This window comes from Hibiscus syriacus, unplaced genomic scaffold, assembly GCF_006381635.1.
Source record: "Hibiscus syriacus cultivar Baekdansim isolate YM2019G1 unplaced genomic scaffold, ASM638163v2 tig00001120_pilon, whole genome shotgun sequence".
Taxonomy (NCBI): Eukaryota; Viridiplantae; Streptophyta; class Magnoliopsida; order Malvales; family Malvaceae; genus Hibiscus; species Hibiscus syriacus.
Genome location: NW_024061845.1, coordinates 910,364 through 932,002, shown reverse-complemented (window position 1 = coordinate 932,002; position 21,639 = coordinate 910,364). Strand labels below are relative to the sequence as shown.

The window sequence follows — 21,639 nt, the reverse complement described above, 5'->3', positions numbered from 1 at the left end:
CGTATTTATATGTTCATCGACATATTCATTAATATGTTCAGAAAAATGATGAAATTACAACATTAGTCTTTAAGCTCTTTAGGCTTTATAGTTTGAACTCCAAAGTTCACTTTACATTCAATCTAAGTTATACTTTCATCAATATTTAAAATGTAAAAGAAAGAAAAGGAGAACCAGATAAACGAGTTTATAAATGGGTCGATAACAAGCTTATAAACAAACCAATAAACGAGCTTTCAAACAAATTTGTTCGTGAACATAAAAGAATCGAATATACTTTTGTTCATGTTCATTTGTTTATTAAATGAACATAAAAAATTTGTTTATACTCACTTATTTAACTTAATAAACGAATATAAATAAACACTAATATGAATAGTTCACAAACAGTTCATCACATACTCTCTTCATTTACGGTTTAAGCACAACTCCCATTTTAGAATTTATGTTTAGGTTTTTGCTAACAATAACTTTAGGGGGAGAAAAACCTTTAAGAACATCTATTAATGTTGGAATGATTAAAATTAGTCACGTTCACATCGAATATAATATTATTTCTATGAATAATAGTAATATTATTGTAATTAATCAATATGTTTACCTGATTTTCAATGGGAACATGAAGACAGAGACTAAATCCAAAAGCAATGAGTTATTATTCCTCCAGATTTTGGGAAATTAATTGGTAGCTTTTGCTTGTAATTCTCCACTTTGAGACTATCAACAGCCAGCCCTCAATTGGCATAATGATGTTGCCACCTATGCTTCCAATCACCATCTTCCAGTTTTTTTTAATCTCAAATAAATAATTCAAAAAAATACTTTTATTATTTTATACACGTACTTAAGTATGAATATAAATAATATAATACCATATACTTTAATGACAATGAAGATATAGTAAAATGAATTTTTGATCGAGATAGATTCTAAATTTGATATATACAGTTTGCCAACACTATCATTATGATATTTGATGGCTAAGAAAAGCTCCAAAAGAAAAAAGTTGCAGCACCCAAATTCAACTTTTCCATGATTTTGCCAAAGGCTAACAGAGAGAGAGAGAGTCAAAATTCGCCGAGATATCTAGGGGGAGGGTAGGCGGCTTTTGAAGTTCTTCCAACAATCAAGTTCAAAGACATCAGCGTTCCAACAACAACAGCCCCATTGAAAGAATCCACCAACTATACCTTTCTCCTTCCATGCCATTTCTATCCAACAACTTCATGACAAAACACACAATATCAAGAGAGAAAAAAAAGGCAGTCCGGATACGAAGAAACGGATTACAGATATTGAAATTCGAACTTTAAACTTAGTGTGATCAACAAAAGTGAAGAAGATAGAATGTTGAAAGTTGAAAATAATACACGAAGTATCCCCCACTAAAAAGGGGCACCATCTTTCTTGAAAGGCCAATAGCTCTTGGCAACAAGCCGACAGAGAATCAACCATCCATTTATTCTGCAAAATCAAACACTTCCAAATGCTACATTCCATCTCAGTTTGGACCTTTTTTAAGACCCTTTTCTTCATATCATCTATTTTTACCTTACACATTGCCACATAACTCTGTTTGCTTGGACTTTGCATCTCAGCAGCTGATTCTACCTTTTTTTCCCCTTCTACATCATTGAGAATCAACTAAAGCGGCGAAAGGATTAACGATTTCAAAGCTTATAAATGTCCTATATATAAGAATATAGCAACCTCAGATCACCTTACGAGCATTCTCTTCAGGGCAATTGATAGGTTCCGGTGATGGGAAGCCAGAGTGATCCGGCCGTTCATTCTTCCATTGCTCTCTTGCAAGAGAGATTCAGACAGTTGCAGCGGGCGAAGGAATTGAGGCAGGAAAGAGAGGTTTTACGGTTGCTACCTGAAGCGGAGAGGATCAATCCAGGCACACTAAATGCAGCATCTCAATCGTTTTTCCATTCCGATTTGATCCTTCAGCCTAGACCGCCTCTCCAAGGATTTGTATACGGTGAAACTAGCATGCATAGTCAACGTCAGGTTACAGAAACTCCGATATTGTCAAACTTACAACAGAGGGGTGAGGTCTTGCAAACATATACCTTTAATGATTCAGATGTTGACACTTCACTTCATCTGTGAACAACCGTACAATGTTCTCATATTTTTGTTTCGTTCTTCAGTTCGAGTCTTTACATCTTGTTATGGGGCTGTAAGAAATGGTAAGGGGAAAAGGGCAGTCTTCGGGGGAAAATGAGAGAAATAAAGTGTAACATATATATCATCTATATATATAACTATAATCCATCAAGACTCTTGCTTATTCTCGTTACGATCAGCAGTTATATACTGATCTGAGAGGTCATCCTCTTGCCTCTTTCGAAATGCATCTTCACTATGGTTACCATTATTTGAGTCTTCATCATTTCTCCGTTTCCTCTTCATGATTTTTGGAATCGTTAGAGTTACTGCCGTAGTATCTAATAGAGCTTCCTCGTCGTTTATCCTTTCAAATCGAACAGCACTAACTTTCCTGGCATTTCCTGCTAATATCTGCACCAAGAACAAATTCCCCACATTAAAATGTTAGTAATACAGTCACTCAAGTTTTGGCCTTATAAACATTTCGAATCAATAGAAAACTTGATGGAAAATATGTACTTATGTTAAAAAAAGAAAAAAAACTCAAATTCGTATTCGGGAAGAGAGAAAGAAATGCAAAGAACACTTGCAATTGCAAAGAAAGCCACCAATTGTATGTAACATGCAGCAGCACTAATTCGAAAAGGCTACATCCTACATGAAGAGATTCCACAGTAACTGCTCATCACTTTTTTCTTCGTAGTAGTTTTTTGATTTATGTTGATTGTGCATTCTTGTTTACTTTCATCGTGATTGAATACAACAAACAGTCCCATAACATCTCAAAAGAAGATCTAAATTCAAGTGATTCAGCTGAAACAAAAGGTGGATGGATCTCTGTGCTTTCAACGTTAAGGATCTAAGGTAGAATGACACTGCTTTGTAAGGAAAATATCATAGTGAATAAAGTTCATCATAATTCCAACGACAAATGTTTTTGACATTTCAGTTGTTGTGTACATGTTTCAGAGTTTCTAATTATTCATAATTAGGATGCCATATGTTGTAACTGCATTCATTTTGCATGTTTGCAGCTGAACTCCTTTTGAGGAACATTTAGAAACAATGACATTAGAAAGAACTCGAGTGATTGTTACATTATTCAAATGCAATGTTGAATACGGAAGAAGTGTTCAAACCATACCTCAAGTTTATAAACTTGATGCTTCAGATCTTGGTGATCGTATCCAGCTTCAGCATTCTCATCATTTTCTTCGTCTCCCTTTTCAAGGACTACCTTAATACTCTCACCTGTCCTTGGTATATATCCAAAGGCCTCACAGACAAAACCTGACACTGTCTCATATTGATGTTCCTATAGAACACAAAAAAGATCCATATAAATATACGTACATATATATACAAGAGTTCCTGTATATTTGACAAACAGACACTTGTATATACAAGAGTTCCAATTGGCAGTTACTTTTCCTCTAGTATAGATATTTGGTATTAACAGAAGACATCCATCCATTTTAACATCGGATTGCTTAATATGAACATATCAACTATACGAGAAAAATCTTGCAGGTAGAATGAAAGCTTATGCATGAGAATTTATATAAATAATAATATGTAATACAAGTAGCTTACTTCTGGCAACTTGATCTGTAGATCTTCAGAAAGTTGATAAATAGATGTATTAGCATCTACATCAAAGATTCCCTCAGCTCGCATTACAATATAGCCGGTTTTCTTCTGGATCTCCTCCTATCATAGAAGGAAAATTTTAAAATCATAGGAACTTAAAATAAAGTCCACAAGCTATTATAGTACAAGTATGTATTGATAGCATATGAATCATAAAAGATGAGAAACGATGTAGTAAATCTTACTTTTGAATCGTTTTCATCAAAAATTTCACCGACAATCTCCTCAACCACATCTTCCAAGGTGACTATCTGCTCCAAAATAGCAAAAAAAGAGAGATAAATGGATATATAGTGCAAATTCGAACAAGAGTGTCGGAGGTATTAAAGATTATTTGTTACTATTGAGGATTAGCCAAGATTTGAGCATATTGCAGACTCCAATCTTAACTATTTCTAAGAAGAGCTAAAAGATTTTGGACATTGATGACTCGTTCGATTCAACTGCAGGTAAGTTTTTCTGTGTTCAATCTAATATTAATGCCGTATATGGTATATCAAATCAAATCAGTTTAAGTTATTCCTTAATATCAGTGATGCTAGTTTAAGTGGGGCATAGAACAGACCATTAGCTATGCTATGAAGCACTTTCATATAAAACATTAATCCTTGAAAACTGCAGATCAACAAAAAACCATCTTACTTTGAGTTTCTTCAACAGGTAAGACTCATTCAAGAATAAAAATCCAAATTCAAGATCAATTCACAATTTTAATAATTGCACGTACTCCAACTGTTCCACCATATTCGTTAAGAACAACAGCCATGTGAACCTTCCTAATGCGAAACTCTCTAAGAAGATTCCAGACTGACATTGAATCTGCAAAAAATAAAAAGACTATTCTATTTGTAATAGCTTCTCAGACTATAATCTATGTGAAAGTGACAGCTACCATTTGGCCTAATGGATACCGAGGTAGAAATGTAAAATACGGTTGCATATTAACTTGAAGCATGAAATCAAGAGAAGAAAATAAACTTAAAATTACCGGGCACAAAGTATGCGGGTTTGTGAGCCATGTTTCCCACAGTAATACTTTCTAGCAGTTCACCCTTCAAAATCAAATAGATTATAATGCTGCAAACTATGATATTATGGCATAGTTTAATAAGCCAAGAGTTACGATGATAAAAGAGAGGAAAAAACAAGACCGATTAGAAATTGTCTGACCTTGGGAACATAATCTAGTAGATCCATAGCATATGCAATACCCACTATATTGTCAACACGTTGCTCGAAAACAGGCACCCTGCAAAAATGTCAAAAAATCTCTTAGCAAGTTGTTTTGAATTACAAAGAATCTAGGAGAAAATTCATTAAGATTATCTACCTTGAATATTCCTGATTTAACCACAGATTGTGGAACTCAACAAGAGTTGAGCTTGCATCAATTGCAACTACATCAATTAGAGGTGTCATCACCTCTCTAACATGGGTATCTTTTATCTCCAACACATTTTCGATCATATCCTGCAAGGGGATCCCAATATATAAGAGTACCAGAACCAAAAACAATGAGTTAATAAAGTACATCCCCCTGAAATATTCATCCGAACAAATATATAAAAGGGTAAAAAAGAACAGAAAATTCATTTGGATGCATATCAAGACCCACTGGTCTTGACCTCTAGGGTATAGAAGAGAAGGTAATAGAAAAATATCTATCACAAATACAATATATGTGTTGTTCAAATGCCCAATCAGAGTTATTATACATATCAACATATCAAAAATGTAATGTATATGGATACCTGTTCCTCCTCCTCTATTGCACCACTCAACTCTGCCCCTCGTAGCATCAGCTTCAATTCATCCTCCGTAACATAAGGTTCACTAAAATTGAAGAGAATATGCATAAGGCATTCCGAAAGCATATAAAACAATGACGACATATGTTGACAAACCATTGGAAATAAACAACAATGAAAATGCATAAGTTATAAGCTGCAAAAGGATTGAATGCAAGTAATTATTTTCTTCACCTTTTTCCTTTTAGACCAAGAATTTTGAGCATCCCCATGGATAGATATGTGACAACTCTTCCCACTGGATATAGTATTACAGAAAGCCATGCCACTGGCCTAACCTAGAAATATTACAACCACAATCAGTGTGCCAATTTCGAACCGATGATGATAGCTGCAAAGTACCATGAGAGCCAAGAAGCATATAGAGAGAAACATAAGGGGGGAAAAACTCAAGCTACTTTAGCACACATATGACCTCGGGTGAAATTTAAAGATCCCCAAATGTGGGACAAGAACAGAAAAAAAAAATACCACAAATCTGGCAACCTCGGTCGGACTGTGAACAGCTATACTCTTTGGAGTGATCTCAGTGAGAAGCAATATGGCAACCTACCACCATTCAAGATAAGTTAACCAATTATCATATGTATGGAATGAAGTATATTTTCCATTTCACTTGCCTACACTCTGTGCTGGCCAACCACAACTTAACAGATTAATTATTTTTGCTGACTTAGCATAAATTCATGACACAAGAAATAAACAAAGATGTGTAGGCATGCTACACACGCGCGCAAAAATAAATCAAAGAACAGCATATTGAAACATACAGTCATTACTCCAGTTGCTGCACTAACACCAGCTTCTCCAAATATTTCTGTTGCAGCATCTGTGACAATAGCGGTTGCTCCAATATTGACCACACTGAGTACATAAATACAATCTACTGTAAGAAATGCTTTAAGCTTAAGCTGAAAAGAAATTGAAGCGGTACATATCGAGGTGATGGTAAGGAAATGGGAATACGTGGTGCCTATAAGAATGGTTGTGAGAAAGCGAGTTACATCACTTCGAAGCATTTTGAATACACCATCTTCAGACTCTTTTTCGGCCAGCTCCCGTATCTGAGACAGATTAAACATCAAATGACCAATGGATGATAGATTTCTTAAATGCTTGATGACATGACAAAATAGAAATCACCGATATACAAAAAAGATGATATGATGGCTTTATGTTGTTCTCCATGGATTATTTAAAAGTTTCTTGGCTTCTGGTTTCTCTCCCTGATTTCACTCTTTCTATCTCCTAATTCTTTCTTTACACACTAATGTTTTTCTGCATTCAATCTTTAAGAGATGAATGCCACTAAAGTTCAATTCACCATAAAGTAATAATACAATATGGAAAGTTGACATGGCAATTGGTCTTATATAAACTTGAGCCAAAACATCAAGTCACCTAAGAGAATCATACAACAATCAGGAAATGGAAGATATTTAAATATTGCATCAAAATTGATTGAAGCGTCTACATTTTTCCTTTTGATATCAATGAACAACCGCATATGATTTCACTTAGTATAAAGATATTAAATCCTAGGGTCAAAAAACAAATACCTTCCAAGGCCATAATGTAGTTATAGCAGTCTCAGCCATTGAGAAGAAAGCAGACAGACCCAAAAGCACTGTCAAAACCACACCTTGCTCCTTGAACACTTTAAGAAGCATAGATGCCTTAGGCCAAGCATTCCTCAACAACAATTTGGACTTCCCAATCACCTCATAGCCAGCATTACCCGCTTCTTCTACAGCAAGTACTCTTTTGCATACAAAGATCAATATACCACAAACCATTGCCACCAAAAGTACTCTTTTCACCAAATTCAAATTCTGATCATTGCCCACATCATTTTCTTCACTTAATAACCCCAAACGTGTTTGGTTTCCAAAAGTGCCAGCTTTTGGCAATCCAAAGGATTTGAAAACTCGGGGATTGGGAAAGCTAGAGATTAGAGGAGTTGGGTAGTGCTCAATTTTGGATAAAAACTTTGATGGGAACTTCAAATTTCGATTGAAAAGCATGAAAGACGAGGACTTTGTTGAAGTGATAAAAGTGGGTTGGCTTCGAATTGAAAATTCAAGCGCCATTTCCATTAATAAGAATAAGCCAATATTCTAAACAAGAAAAGATGAGAACTTGTTTAAATAAAATATGGAAGTGGAAAGAATAAAGAAGGGACTTTCAGGTTTTATTGGGATGAAAAGAATCGGATGGATTCTTCATCACTCTAAGAGGGGTTTTTCGAGAGAAGGCTTGTGTTCTGGTGAAAGGGAAGATTTTTGCTTACAGCCTGTGCGAGAGTGAGCAAATAATTACAAAACTTGCCCCCAATCCCCTTTGATTTTACAATTACAACTCTCTCCGTAAACTCAACTGAAGTTAACTAATCTCTTCTTTCTATCTACTGACAAAATTTGTGGTAGAAAACATGGCTTGAATTTGGCTATTAGCAAAACTCCAATCCAACTGAATTACAAGGATGAATAGAATCTGAAAATGACAAGAATTTTAATATAAAAGTTATACCAAATGGATAACGATGAGTCATAAAAAAGAAAGTGCCAAGCAATGAAAACTAGAATTTGTAACTATGCATAGTGTTCTTTTCAAGATAGTTCAAGACTCAATAGTAAGCCAAGTTGGCAACTTGATATGTTATTCCTCTAGCCTTTCGGAGTGTGTTTAAATTTTGAATATTTCAAACACCCAGCAGCTGTTTCATTTTAAGACATCAATTTCGAATGTGTAGGGAACCAGTCCATTATGCTAGGCAGAATCAAGTTTTGTCAAAGGAAATCATCCTAAAGATCCATTTTCAGTTTGGAATTTGGTTATCCACCTCGTGTGAGGGTCTCTGCTAAGCACCCATTCCTATTGGATGCAGTCAAAAACAGGGCCTCCAACAAGTCTATTGGAATCAACTATGTAAGGAATGGATTCTAATAAAATATATGATGGATTGGTGTGGCATATTTGTATCATAATGAGTGAATAGTTTCTTGAACTGCAGCATTTCTCAACTCTGGTCAACTCTAATAAAAAATTGAGATACTCAGCAAGACACCAACTGAATAAAAAAGCTCAAAAATAAAAGAGCAAGCTGACCAAAATGAAATATCGGCACACAGAGCAGTCGGCAACTCGGCATAATAAATCACAAACTTAGGTAGTTTTGGACAAATTTTAGAAAACATGCAACACTTTTAACGTTTATCCCTCGAACTTTAGGAACCAAACTTTTAGCCTCGGATGTCTCTTCCATTCCCTAGCTGACTTTGCAAGGTAATGTAATGGAATTATGTATAATCCAATGAACTTTACTTATTTAATAAATTTAGATGAAATCATCGCTTTGTTTGCCATCTTCTTATGCAACAATATTAAAAACATTTTTCAAAGTACATCAACTTTGGCTGCCTTAAAATATTCAACAATTTTGACTAATTAAGCTTTATTTTTATTTTCTTGTTTCAAACAATGGCATCTCCTAGCTATATATGTCCTTCACCAATATCTTCTAAAATAATTTCTTTTTAGAACAAATATACTTTTAAAGAAGATAAACTATATACTACAATGAAGAGAATAGTAAAACAGTGAAAGTTGTCTAACCCTTCAATGTTTTGTTTAGTAGTAATTTTTTTTTTTAATTTTCATGTCAAATAATGTAATCATTCTTGTTATCTAATTTTTTATTTCGTTCTTATTTTGCTATAAAATCATCTTCAACACATATCCAATCAAAACTCACATATAAATCTGATTAAAAGTAAATTTAAAGTGAATGACTTGAGACAAATGATTACTTTAATCTACATAGAATAAGACCATTAATAGATTCGAAGGTTAGTTGTCATTTGTCTTAATCAGTCGAACTTGTATCATAAATAAATTAAAAAGTAAAAAAGTATAAAGAAAGAAGTAAGTAAAAGGAGGGCATTAATCTTATTTTGTTTTACCAAATACATGAGAAGGACACCTTGATATGTTTTGTGGGGGTATAATAGGATCATACATCTTACAGTCTTACATGGCGGCGGCTACCACATATGTTCCAAGCTACCCAGACTTCTCTTCTTTTATGATTCTAATGGACAATTTTAGAACCATGATACGGAGTCGGAACGAGAACAAGGTCATTTTTCCTCTTCACGGTTATGCCAAAAAACCTCAGTCATGTCCAGATCTTCTCCTCTCATCCCATTCGGCAGCTTCCAGTCAAAATGGAACAGCAATTGTGCCAATGGCAGCTCGAGATTCGGTGTAGCGAATGTGATCCCTGGACACATTCTTCTTCCTGCACCGAATGGGACGAACTCGTAATTTGTTCCCATATAATCAATTGAACCGTTGAGGAATCTTTCGGGGTAAAATGTTTCGGGGTCGTTCCAGTATTTAGGGTCTCTTCCGAGTGCCCATGCGTTGATGAGGACTCTGGTTTTGGCTGGGATTTCGTAGCCGTTGATTTCACAAGCTTCGTTGCATTCTCTGGGGAGCAACAATGGCACGGATGGTCGGATTCGGAAGGTTTCTCTAATGATGGCTTTCAAGTATTTGAGTTCATGGAGACCTGATTCGTCTACGTTTCCTTTTGGTCCGAAAACTCGCCTTACTTCATCCTGAGCCTCTTTCATCACCCTTGGGTGTTTAATCATTTCGGACAGCGCCCATTCCACGGTTGTTGAAGATGTTTCACTCCCCGCACCAAAAACATCCTGTAAAAACATATAAAAAAACATTGTAATAACTAAAATCAAGAAATTCGATATCCTAATGAAGATGTTTCACTAACCACGATTACTGATTTGATGTTCTTGTCTCCCAAGGGGAATTCATTCTCCTCTTGAATCCTCAAAAGCACATCAACAAGATCTTCTTGTTCACCTTGTTCATCGCCATTTTTTACTCTAGCCCTTCTCTCCCTATGTTCCCTAATGATGTTCTCGATGATCCTATCGTTCTCCTTATGCATCTTCGTGACTTTCTTCTCCACGCCATTTAAGTACTTAAGCACCTTAATCGAAGGGAAAAAATCAGACACGACGAACCCGGAAAGCAACTTAGTGAGTTCCGTTATGCTGTCGATGTAAGTCTCTTGATCCTTGCATTTCCCCCCGAACGCAGCTCTGGCAACTACCCCGTACGTCAACGAGAAAATCTTGGAGCTGAGATTCACCGGCTTCCCGCCGCCTTCGTTTATCGTCTTCACGAGATTCAGAACCTCTTCTTCCCTTATCGATCGGAACGACTGGACCCTGGAGGCGCTCAACAGCTCGGTGGTGCAGACTTTACGAAGATGTCTCCAGTAGTTACCGTAGGGTGCGAAGGCGATGTTGGTGAAATCGTAAGTGTAGATTCTGGGGACGTCAAGGGCCGGCCTGTAGGAGAAGTTGATGTCGTGAGTTTTCATTACTTCTCTAGCCACTTCCGGTGAAGAAACGATGACCGTGGAGACTTCACCGAGCTGGAGGTGCATCAGTGGTCCATGCTTGAGGGCCAAGTCTCTTAGAGTCTTGTGGGGTGAAGGGCTGGCGATTTGGTGCAAATTCCCGATCACCGGCAATCTCCTTGGCCCTGGGATAGAATTTTTGGGTTTTGATTTCTTAAAACTCCTGAATATGAAGAAGGAAACAAGGAGGATGGTAAAGAGGACTTGGAACGAAGGAAGCTGAAACTCCATAGCTAGACAAGAAAATTATATGAAGTTTATTGGAAGATGGTCATGGATTTCTGAATTTATAGAATACTTGGAAAATAGAAACAAATTTGCTTGGCTCACATGTTTGAAAGATTGTTGCTTAAATATATACATTTCTGTCAAAATTACAAAATTGAATTTCAACTTTTTATGATGAAATCATTAGTTTGAAAAGATTGTTAATTGGATATGCATTTTAGTCAAGTTTTTAATCCATTGTCATACAAAACTACAAATATATATATATATATACATATATTTCAGTTTCCAGAGAGCAAGTCATTGGTGTTAAAGCGTCGCCAAATTTGAATGCGAGGATATTGTCTTGTCTCCATGGAAAATTAATTAAATTACAACAGAAAAATAGGAACCCAAACCTTTATTTTGTACTTTAATGGGCAGCCGCTTTCAATTGTCGTCTCATGAAACATTAATCATATTCTCCCTTTACTTTTATTAAAATTAAAAATTTAGTAAAAGTTTGTTAAATTTTAATTAAAAAAATAAATTAAATATTTTTATAATTCTTTTATTTGAAAATTATTTTATAAGGAAGTTTGTTTAACTATGAATTTTTATAAAATAAGTTATTTTGGTCATTAAGTATTTGATTCTATATTATTTAATATATCTTAAAATTATGAGAGAGAGAAAAATATTTTGAAGATATATATGATCTTTTTCTAATCTTTACAACGTACAATTTACATTGTAAAAATATAATTTAACAAAAAAATAATATAAGTACCAGTTTGAACTTTAAAACTAAGTAGAGGTACTAAAAATATATTAAATTTAATATGAAGGGTGATATGCTTGGTAGTTGAGTCATGATCGCTGGGAGGTCAAGACAGCAGCAATTCAACACTCAATAGCACGTGCAAGGATCGCACACGTGACTTTTGTTACCTTTGGTTACAATAAAATATTAGGGTAAGTTATACTTTTAGTATCTAAACTATTACTTTTATTCTGTTTTGGTACTTAAACTTTATTTTTTTAAATCATACATAACGTTTAATTTATGTTTCATTTTGATACTCAATCATTAAAAACTTAACGATGATGTTGAAGTATCATTATAAGATAATATTATATATTCATTAAAAAAATGAAAAAGAATACCATGTTAGCAATTTTGTTAATTTTTTAATGATGGGATATTAAATTGAAATTGAAATTAAATATTAGGTATAATTTTCAAAAAAATAAAGTGAAGGTGCCAAAATAGAACAAAAGTAATAATTTAAATATTAAACGTGTAGTTTATCCTAAATATTTTATCTCCATGCAATATAATATATGGAGAATATTATTAAATAAAGCTGATCAGTTTGAAGTCAAGTGTATAGCCAAATAGTTTGAATTTGAATCCTCTGTAATGTCACTTCAAAGCTTAATATAAGACAGATTCATGATTTAGATATTTATATTATTTTTTCTCGATCATATTTGTATTAATTATACTAACATATATTATTTTATTAATTTCTAAATAAATAAAACTAAAACATTAAAACAAATTATATACAATATGGATGAATTAAGACAAAGTGTAAATGCAATAGAATAATTATTTATACATAATATTATATAACAACAACATGAATATGTACAATATACAAAAATTTAATATCAATACGAAACAAATTATCAACTCATAAAATTTATATAAGTTCATAATTTTTTAATACAAAGAAATAATATAAACACATCATCAGCACTATATTTTTATTAAAATTTTATCATTCAAATAAATTATTAAAATATATCATGAATTTATTCATAACAGATATATATATATATATATATATATATATTCTTCAAATATATTATAATACAAAATATAAATTGAATAAAGGCGCAGTACGAACACAGAATTAAAAAATAAAAAAAATAAAAATTCAATATCATTTATAAAATTATTATTTTTATTATAGTCATGATAATGATCCTGAAAATTGAAAGCCCAAGAGAAGACACTCATGAAAAGAAGCTGTTTTCCAGACAAATTTGAGGTAAAAGGTGCATAAATTTTGCTTTGCCTCCACAATTTCTTTAAATTAAAACATCAAGAAACCACCTTCGTCATGTTCCAAAAGGAGCCCCAAAGTAACACATTTTAAACCCTCTTTTCTTACTAGCCATGCACAAAACTCTCATGAACTTCTTTCAATTCTTTACTTCTTCATTTTAATCCAAAACTTCATTTCTAAATTGATTCTTACAAGCTTTAATAATCCCCTCACAATATATATGCTACAAACTGATATACAGAACATGGGATTCTCTTGGCCTTTGGTTTTGTTCAATGCCACGGCGTTGATTGAATCCAAGTCATGGACTGCTGGTGCCGTCTGGTCATGGTTATGGCTGCTTTCACTTGTTGTTTTCGAATCGGTTCATCGAAGATTAATGAGAGATATATGAAGGATTTCATCAGTTGGGATGACATGAAAATTGATGAACATAAAATCAGATTGAATACAACAATAGCTGATCATAATCAAAGTCGAGTCATTGTAGTCGATAAAAATGGCGGCAGAGATTCAACCACAATTCAAGGAGCTATAAACATGGTTCCCGAGAATAATCAACAAAGAGTTAAGATTTATATTCTTCCCGGGATTTACAGGTTTGTGTATGTACATTTTTCATAATTTACATTCATGGGGAATTTGAACATTGATGAACAATGTTTTAGTCTCTTTACCGGTGATGTTCGTTTTGATTTTCTGCAGGGAGAAAGTAATCGTTCCACGTTTGAAGCCATATATATCATTTGTCGGGAACGAAAGTCAAATGGCAAACACCATTATTTCATGGCACAACAAAGCTTCTGATAGGTCCAGCCATGGTGGTAGCCTGGGAACTTACAGATCAGCTTCTGTCACCATAGGATCTGATTATTTCTGTGCCACCGAGATTACATTCGAGGTAATAAATGAATCACCTTCAGCATTGTATGAGTTTCGGATACGGATATGCATCTAACATGAGTCGTATTTCCATAGCTGCATCTAGATACGCAACTGTTAAATACATATGTTTCGAGGAAAAACGAAAAGTCGGAACAACATAGTTTACAATGAACAGAAATTTATTTATTTTTTCTGCAGAATTCAGCTATTGGAGCTCCTGGTGAACCTGGAAAGCAAGCAGTGGCACTCAGGATTTATGGAGACAAGGCAATGTTCTACAAGGTGAAGGTTGTAGGGGGACAAGATACACTTCTAGATGAAACCGGATCACATTATTTCTACCATAGCCACATTCAAGGCAGTGTCGATTTCATCTTCGGCAAATCAAGATCACTCTACCAGGTAAACTAATTTCATCACAAATTTCAATACAAGATCTGAATCCACTGCTAAAAAAACATGGCTCTAATCCCTGGGGCTTTAATGTTTGTAAAAAAACAGGAATGTTTGATTGAATCCACTGCTAAAAAGATTGGAGCCATTGCAGCACACCACAGAGATTCACCAAATGATACTACAGGCTTCTCATTTGTAAACTGCATAATCACTGGAACTGGCAAAGTTTTACTGGGAAGAGCTTGGGGAAACTATTCAAGGACGGTATATTCTAACTGTTATCTTGACAATGTCATCGTTCCTGCTGGATGGAGCGACTGGAATGTACCTCTGAGGCAAATGTGTGTTCCACATTTCCGGAAAACAGAAAAGGAATAAAGCTCGATAAATTGTTTATCGAAATTCAAAGCGAAAATATGACATATGAACTTTGATTTTTTTTTCAGGACTGTAGTATTTGGGGAATACCAGAGCTGGGGAACAGGATCTGATACAAGGGGCAGGGTGCCATGGTCAAGGAAACTTAGTTATGAAGAAGCTAAACCTTTTATGGACATGAAATTTATAGATGGCAAACAATGGCTGAGACTATAAATTCTTCTCTTATTTTCATTATTTAAGGTCAAACCTTATCTCCCCCACAAACACATATTTCTTTTTCTTAACGAACTCAATAAAACCAATCATTTATGTTCTTTTATATTTCTTTGCATGTCATAAAGAACCATAATCTTAGATTTCACACAAACTGTAATGTCTGCTTTCAAGAAGTCTTCTCCATGTTGATATGAGTATCGGAAATTGATCATTACCTCTATGTACTCTTACATCGAAGATAGTGTCATCTCGAAACTCCACCGATGCTGATGCTGTTGCAGATGGGAGGACATGAAGTAATGCGTTACTGAGATGGCCGGAAACCCCTTATAAATACTCTGTTAAATTTCCCTATAACTTTTCATGTTTAATCAAGCTGTTCAATTAAATAATTATAAAAGATGAAAAAAAAGGAAGAAGGAAAAGATAAACTGTACATGAAAAGAACAAATATATCTTGGAGCTGGTATTTACACTGTAAAGATTACCAGGAGAAAAAAAAAAAAACAGCATCACTTGGCCTCAAAATATGATTTACCCAGATCTCCACCCCCCCCCCCGCCCCAAAAAAAATAACTCTATACTCACCAATAAAACACAAAGCATTGTAATAACCAACACAAAAACAGTAAAAAATACCTTATATTTAACAAGGAAAATTCAATTTACTTGGACAAGATGAAGCAACCTGGCATTTATGGGATGTTACTTCTCATGTACCGCGATTGGGAGCTGGAATCGATATAGGAGGGCCATGTGAATATCTCCATTGATCACATGCCGAGCATTTATCCAGTTTCACAGGGTTTTCCAAGGTGCAAAACTTGCAGGACCAAAATTTGTACTTGGTGCCGATGTCTCTGGGCCTTTCAATAAAGCAAAGCTCGCATATTGGGGTAAATGACTGCAACGTTTTAACATCAAGGATGTGCAAAGCAAGTTTCTATGACGGAAAATAAAACAAAAAAAAGGAAGAAAAAACCCATATATTTCTCCAGTTCAAGATGCAAAGAAGTAACACAATGAATCTCACTGAAAAACATGGTCCATGCCAACATTAAGTATATCATGGCCTGTGGGTGTTAAGATTGCTCAACAAGCTTCAATTCATGATTATTAAGAACAATCAAAGAGAAAAGTATAATATAAATGGGTCGAATGCCACACAGAATAAAGATCATTCAGCTTGGCAAGCGAGACTAAGCATGCGAGCATGGACATTATAAATAAACATGCCCAAAATGTTTCAGCACATAAAATTCAATAGAAAACATGCTGAGCATATATGTTAAACAATATGATATCCCTTTATAAGCAACATATATGAACAAAGTGATATTGATGCATGAAACACTTACAGGATTCAGTAAAAAGCATGATTTGCACTCCCACATAGCAGTTACTCCTCGATTATCTGGAGATTCATCATTCACCACAGTGACTGAAGATGATGCACTTGAAGGTATAAGGTTATTGGATTTGCATATTTGTTTAGGAGATTTAGCACCTTGGTTAAAAGCAGATCCAGATACTGGTGTAGTTAAATCCACAAAGTTGGATTCTGGTTTATCTTGCCTGCGGCCTCGTTTAAGAGAGGTTCTGCCAAAAGCGTGTCCACTGGAACCATCTTTTACACTCGATTTCTCTGCTCCTTGATCCGAATCCAAATGATCCTGCAAAGTATCAGCACAACTTTCTTCATTTCCAGCAATCTCAGAACAATGAGAACCACACCAAAGATCATCTTGCAATCTCCTTTCTGCAGCCATTGAAGCTGCATGTATAGGACTAAGTGCATCCTTAATGGTGCTGTCACCACCAAGACATTTAGGTCCAGAAGGCAATAGAGACCCCAAGCAAGCTCTGTTCTCTGCTGCAGTTAATGCAGTCTGGCGAAGAGATGAGAGTGGAGGTTGTCGGGAAAATCCACCCAAGCGCTTCCCAAGAAGATCAAACCCCTCCCCTGAGCCAGTTATTCCTTTTGACATGAGCTCCTCACATTCCTGCATCAATATAACAAGGAAAAATATACAAAAACATAAATAACTAGCATGCTGCCCTTGTTAAATATAGATTCTCCAAATTATTTTCATATATCAAGATCCTCAACAAAGAGTGTCTTTCTTAAAACCTTAACTAACTCCTTAATTGTTGTGTTTCCAGAAACACAAGTGAATCAACAACAATTAGGAAAAACATAAAAAGAACAGTGGAGAGCAGAGATCAGTACAATTCTCCGAAGAAGACATAAATCCCAGATGGATTTAAACTAACATAGAGCTCAAATACATTGTAAAAAACAATCAAATCATTCAATGAACATATCCTCAAGCAGCTTTTAATTTTCTACATAGATAATATCTAATCATGAATCGATTTATAGGCAATATCTTGACCACCACCACAAACATCTATTAATGATTTTTAATAATATAATCTTCATAGACCAGAACCTCTTATTTGATAACCTTCTATGGTTCCAACACGACAGCATGAACTTAGACATTAAAAGGAAAATTTGTAATATAGACATGAACCATCCATAAAATAGCATTTGGCACTGACTATGATGATTAGGAACTATCTAAAAGAATGAAATGTACCTTTCTAAGTTCATCCCAAAGCTTGTAAAAAGTAGCATTATGAGGACCGTGAGCATTATGGCAAAGTTCGTGAAGCATTGTATCAAGAACATGATCAAAGGGATAAAATTCCCAATCCCGGTTCGGTCTCCTTAGCCTTAACTTGACGTGGATGCCACGTCCCACGTTCAGCCCTAGCAAAGCTGGATTATTCGGACTATAAATAAGAAGGAAAAAAACCAAAATTAAATTCAACATAATTGGGGAAAAAACTTCACCTTTAACAAAATAAAGGATACAAAAATGAATAAAATTTAAACAGATACCAGAATTCTGAGAGGACCTTGACTCTCCATTTATGCTTACGCATAATGGGTTTAACTTGATTGGCTATTTTCTCTAAGAATTTTTTGGCTTCTTTTACTCCAGGTTTCCTCTTCAATGCCTTGATTTCCCAAACCTTATGTAAATCCCCCGAACTCATTTCCTTTTCAGCAAATTCTGGGCAAAATCAAAACCCTTCATTTCTAAAAGGTTTAAACTTTGGGGACGATAAGCGAACCCCGTGGATTTTTGGGTTTTTATTTGGTAGCGGGATTTTCAAATGGGTTTCCGTTTGGATGCTGAATTAATTAATTAATTAATTAAAATTAAATATTACAGAGACTTGTTATAAGAATAATTAATTTTTTTCATTTATAATGTTTACTTAAACTTTACATCTTATTTAAAATTTAATGTTTTATTTTATAAGTCAATTAATAATTAATTCTAAAAATCATCTGTTTAATTCATAAATTGAATCTCAAACTTTCTCCTATAATCAATTTAATTTTTAATTTATTTCTTACTCTAAAAATAGCATTTTATGATAAAACCAATACACGAAACTCAACAAGCATGGAAATTATATAGTACTAAAAAACAAAAAAAGTGAAAAACTTTAAAATTTTCCTCTCTTTTTTTACAAAAATCGGATCTTTAACACTTCAATTTATTTTATTGTTTTCCAATCAAAATCTAAAAAACCCTTAAAAGCCTCGACTTTCCCCAAGAAAATCAAACGGTAGAGAAGCTGGAGGTGTTCATCGTTATGGTAGTGTTATAAACCAAGGTGGGTCTCGTTTATAGCTGAACAACAACAACAACGATGGCGGGGATAGCAATATTGCTAGATCTATACAGGAAAAACCAAAGTTTTTTGCTCTCAACAAAGTTTCCACTCTTCTGGGTCCTTCTCTGCCTCCGCTGCCGCAGTATCAGCCGCCGCTACTGTCGCTGCTGGAACCCCTTTTGCCTCCAGGTTCCTTTTTTGGTATGTTTATAGCCATGTATTTCTTTACTTCGTTTTTGTTATTTGCTCGGTGGATTGTGGCCATTAGCAGAACATTTTGGCTTTTGATCTTATTTAGGTAATTGATCAGTGCCCATGTCATCATGTGTAGGTGTATTGCTCTGTGAACAGTGATTTTTGATTGGATTAGAAAATTGGTGTTCATGGAATTTAGGCAATTAGGTGTTTCTTTTTAGTTTTCATATACATTTTCATGTGTATGTGTATATGTACATACATGTTCCTGAAAGTGCATGCCACTATCTTTAAGTAACAAAATGCCCGTGTTTACTTTGCGCATCGACAAATGAGCAGTGCTGAATTTGATTGGTTTAGGATTGATTTAACTGGTTTGATAGTTTCAAATTGTGGTTTTTATTACTGTAATAGGCTGCTACTTCAGTTCTGAAGTCTATGTTCTGATTGTTTAGTAAATTGTTGATGTAAATTTGCTCAATTTTCATGCATGGATTTGACACTGTTAGCCTAGTGATTGTGCTACAGTTATCCCAAGGTTTCTCATTGTGATGCTGGTGTGGCATTGCCTGAAGATTACATTTCAAGTATAAAAAGGGTATCCGAAGATATCGTTAGGAATGTTAAGAACTTTAAGGATGATGCACTCAAATACTCTGTGAAGGAGTATAAGGTTGAATTGAAGCCTCTTTATTCGGCTTTTGAGTTGAGGCCATTTGCTATGACAACTTTGAGGTCATTTCTGATGTTCTATTTGCCTCTATTGGAGCCTGCTACAAATGTAGATGAGGACGATGATGATGACTTCTTGAATGACACCCCAGAAGAAAAACATGTGGATTTAGTTGTTCCCTTTAAAAAGTCGGTCAAGCAAATAGTTCGTGAGGTGAGTTGTTTTCCTTTGGTCTTTCTTTTGACCTTCTTTTCATGATATCCTGAAGTCCTCCACTGAGCCTGTTCCTCGATACTCTTCGTCAGCCTCTGTCTTTATTGTTTGTATCTTATGATGTCTTCTATGTTTTTAAACTAGAGATAAGCAAAAGTCAGTTATTTGTATAATTCATCAATAATTGCAATTAAAGTTCATATAAATATATGGATTTATACGATTTAGATGCTAATTAAATTCATATTAACACATGAAAAATATGTTCTATTCTTCTTAAAGTCGTGTTCATCAAATCTATGCACCGGACATAAGACTTTTTGCTGTATATGGTTGAATCTATGTATTTGAAGCACATTAACTTCATTTGAGAAAATACTTTACTGTTCTAACTTCTAAGGAATAGTTCAAGTTTATTATGTTTTATGACTTCTCAGACTACTGTTGTAACGACAAGAAGGGTTCTCGAAAGGCTTGCTGTTATCTATGTTTCACAACGCATGGCATGGAAACTCCTTAAAGGTACATTCTGTCCATCATTCCACAAAGTCATGGTAGTGGATCAGTGGTTGTTTATTAGTATAATATGTATTACTATCACTATTTGAAATCTTCTTGCTGATTATTATTATAAGCAGCTCATGAGTTTTCCAACATAAGCAGATGTTCCGAAGTCAGCTGTCCGGAAGTCCCAAAAGGGAATGCCTACCACATTGTACTTCTTCAAAGTTAGCAGAACAACTTTCCGAGGTCAAGACCATTACCAATATGTGCTCCGTTATATTTTAAAGTAATTTCTTGCTTTAGCTTTGTAACATATCTTGCCTTCCCCCCCCCCAATGTTTATTCAGGTCACCTTCTTGGAGTAGTGGCTGCGGGGCTTGTTCAAACTGGTATTGAAATCTACCGATTTTTTGCTCGCATAAAGGACTCCGAAGAGAGTGATGGGGTCAACACGAAAAAGGAAGCTAAAGTTCTTGGAAAGAAGGTTTCTGGTATTACCATCCGGTGTGGAGCATCATTGATATTTGCTTCCATTGGAGCTGGGATTGGTGCTACACTTCTCCGTCCTTCAATTGGTCAATGGATTGGTAAGTTAGTTGCATATACCGATAGTTAATATTTACCTACCTGTTATTGATATTCCGGATTTGCTTACAATTATAACTGTATTCAATTGGTCAATAGGCTGTGCAGCTGGAGACTTGGCTGGGCCAATTGTAGTATCCGTTTGCCTCGAGAAAGCTTTTCATGTGGACCTCTAGAGCAACACCAAATTTAACATTTGTATTTTTAGTACCTTCTTTTCAGAGAATTAAATGAAATTTTACCAATAATATACGCTCGTCATTGTAAGGCTTTTGGAAGCAGAAACTGATTTTCGAGCTACTAATCCAAAATTTTCCCTTTTGGGGACAATTATCTTTCTGGGATGTTTACCATTGAACTTTTCATAGCACTGTATCTGATAAATTTAGGGTTCGAAACCATGTTTCGGATTTAAATCTTGTTCTGGAAGACAAGAAGCATTGCAGCATCAGTTGATGATTCATGCATGAAAGTAAGTCAATATGTATATGTCGGATTCCATAGGCATCATTGAAACTAGTTTTGGCAGCTTCCACAACTTGAACATACTTTCCCAGGTTTGGCTCATCATTTTATATTAGA

General features: G+C 34.8%; 4 protein-coding genes and 2 pseudogenes across 7 annotated transcripts; 3 read left to right on the top strand and 3 right to left on the bottom strand.

Annotated features, from left to right (window-relative positions):
• Positions 1-1,761: 1,761 nt before the first annotated feature.
• On the top strand, positions 1,762-2,118 carry LOC120120296. The gene has a single exon (XM_039139956.1). The coding sequence runs from the start codon at positions 1,762-1,764 to the stop codon at positions 2,116-2,118; it is 357 nt and encodes a 118-aa protein (XP_038995887.1).
• On the bottom strand, positions 1,935-8,048 carry LOC120121886 (DUF21 domain-containing protein At1g55930, chloroplastic-like). 2 transcript variants are annotated; one of them, XM_039141180.1, is made up of 17 exons: positions 7,136-8,048; positions 6,543-6,640; positions 6,347-6,440; positions 6,048-6,125; positions 5,751-5,854; positions 5,520-5,601; positions 5,099-5,238; positions 4,939-5,017; positions 4,757-4,820; positions 4,496-4,587; positions 3,954-4,019; positions 3,712-3,828; positions 3,263-3,433; positions 2,393-2,529; positions 2,173-2,335; positions 2,079-2,112; positions 1,935-1,993 (listed from the first exon to the last, which is right to left on the bottom strand). In XM_039141180.1, exons 1-15 carry the CDS (start codon positions 7,670-7,672, stop codon positions 2,284-2,286), a joined length of 1,911 nt encoding a protein of 636 aa, XP_038997111.1. In that variant the 5' UTR covers positions 7,673-8,048; the 3' UTR covers positions 1,935-1,993; positions 2,079-2,112; positions 2,173-2,283. The 2 variants fall into 2 exon arrangements, with proteins under 2 accessions (XP_038997111.1, XP_038997109.1); XM_039141178.1 differs by having other exon boundaries at positions 2,079-2,335.
• A 1,453-nt stretch (positions 8,049-9,501) lies between these two features.
• Positions 9,502-11,271, bottom strand: LOC120121901 (annotated as a pseudogene).
• Positions 11,272-13,507: 2,236 nt separating this feature from the next.
• On the top strand, positions 13,508-15,262 carry LOC120121924 (pectinesterase QRT1-like). Of its 2 annotated transcripts, none has more exons than XM_039141196.1 (5): positions 13,508-13,912; positions 14,019-14,214; positions 14,397-14,600; positions 14,697-14,935; positions 15,041-15,262. In XM_039141196.1, the coding sequence occupies exons 1-5, from the start codon at positions 13,617-13,619 to the stop codon at positions 15,186-15,188; spliced, it is 1,083 nt and encodes a 360-aa protein (XP_038997127.1). In that variant the 5' UTR covers positions 13,508-13,616; the 3' UTR covers positions 15,189-15,262. The 2 variants fall into 2 exon arrangements, with proteins under 2 accessions (XP_038997127.1, XP_038997131.1); XM_039141200.1 differs by having other exon boundaries at positions 13,510-13,912; positions 14,700-14,935.
• A 622-nt stretch (positions 15,263-15,884) lies between these two features.
• Positions 15,885-18,383, bottom strand: LOC120121909 (DNA-dependent metalloprotease WSS1-like). 2 transcript variants are annotated; one of them, XM_039141189.1, is made up of 4 exons: positions 18,100-18,383; positions 17,795-17,990; positions 16,550-17,194; positions 15,885-16,095 (listed from the first exon to the last, which is right to left on the bottom strand). In XM_039141189.1, exons 1-4 carry the CDS (start codon positions 18,255-18,257, stop codon positions 15,904-15,906), a joined length of 1,191 nt encoding a protein of 396 aa, XP_038997120.1. In that variant the 5' UTR covers positions 18,258-18,383; the 3' UTR covers positions 15,885-15,903. The 2 variants fall into 2 exon arrangements, with proteins under 2 accessions (XP_038997120.1, XP_038997123.1); XM_039141192.1 differs by lacking the exon at positions 15,885-16,095 and adding an exon at positions 16,262-16,436 and having other exon boundaries at positions 16,515-17,194.
• A 356-nt stretch (positions 18,384-18,739) lies between these two features.
• Positions 18,740-21,450, top strand: LOC120120285 (annotated as a pseudogene).
• The last annotated feature ends 189 nt before the right edge of the window (positions 21,451-21,639 follow it).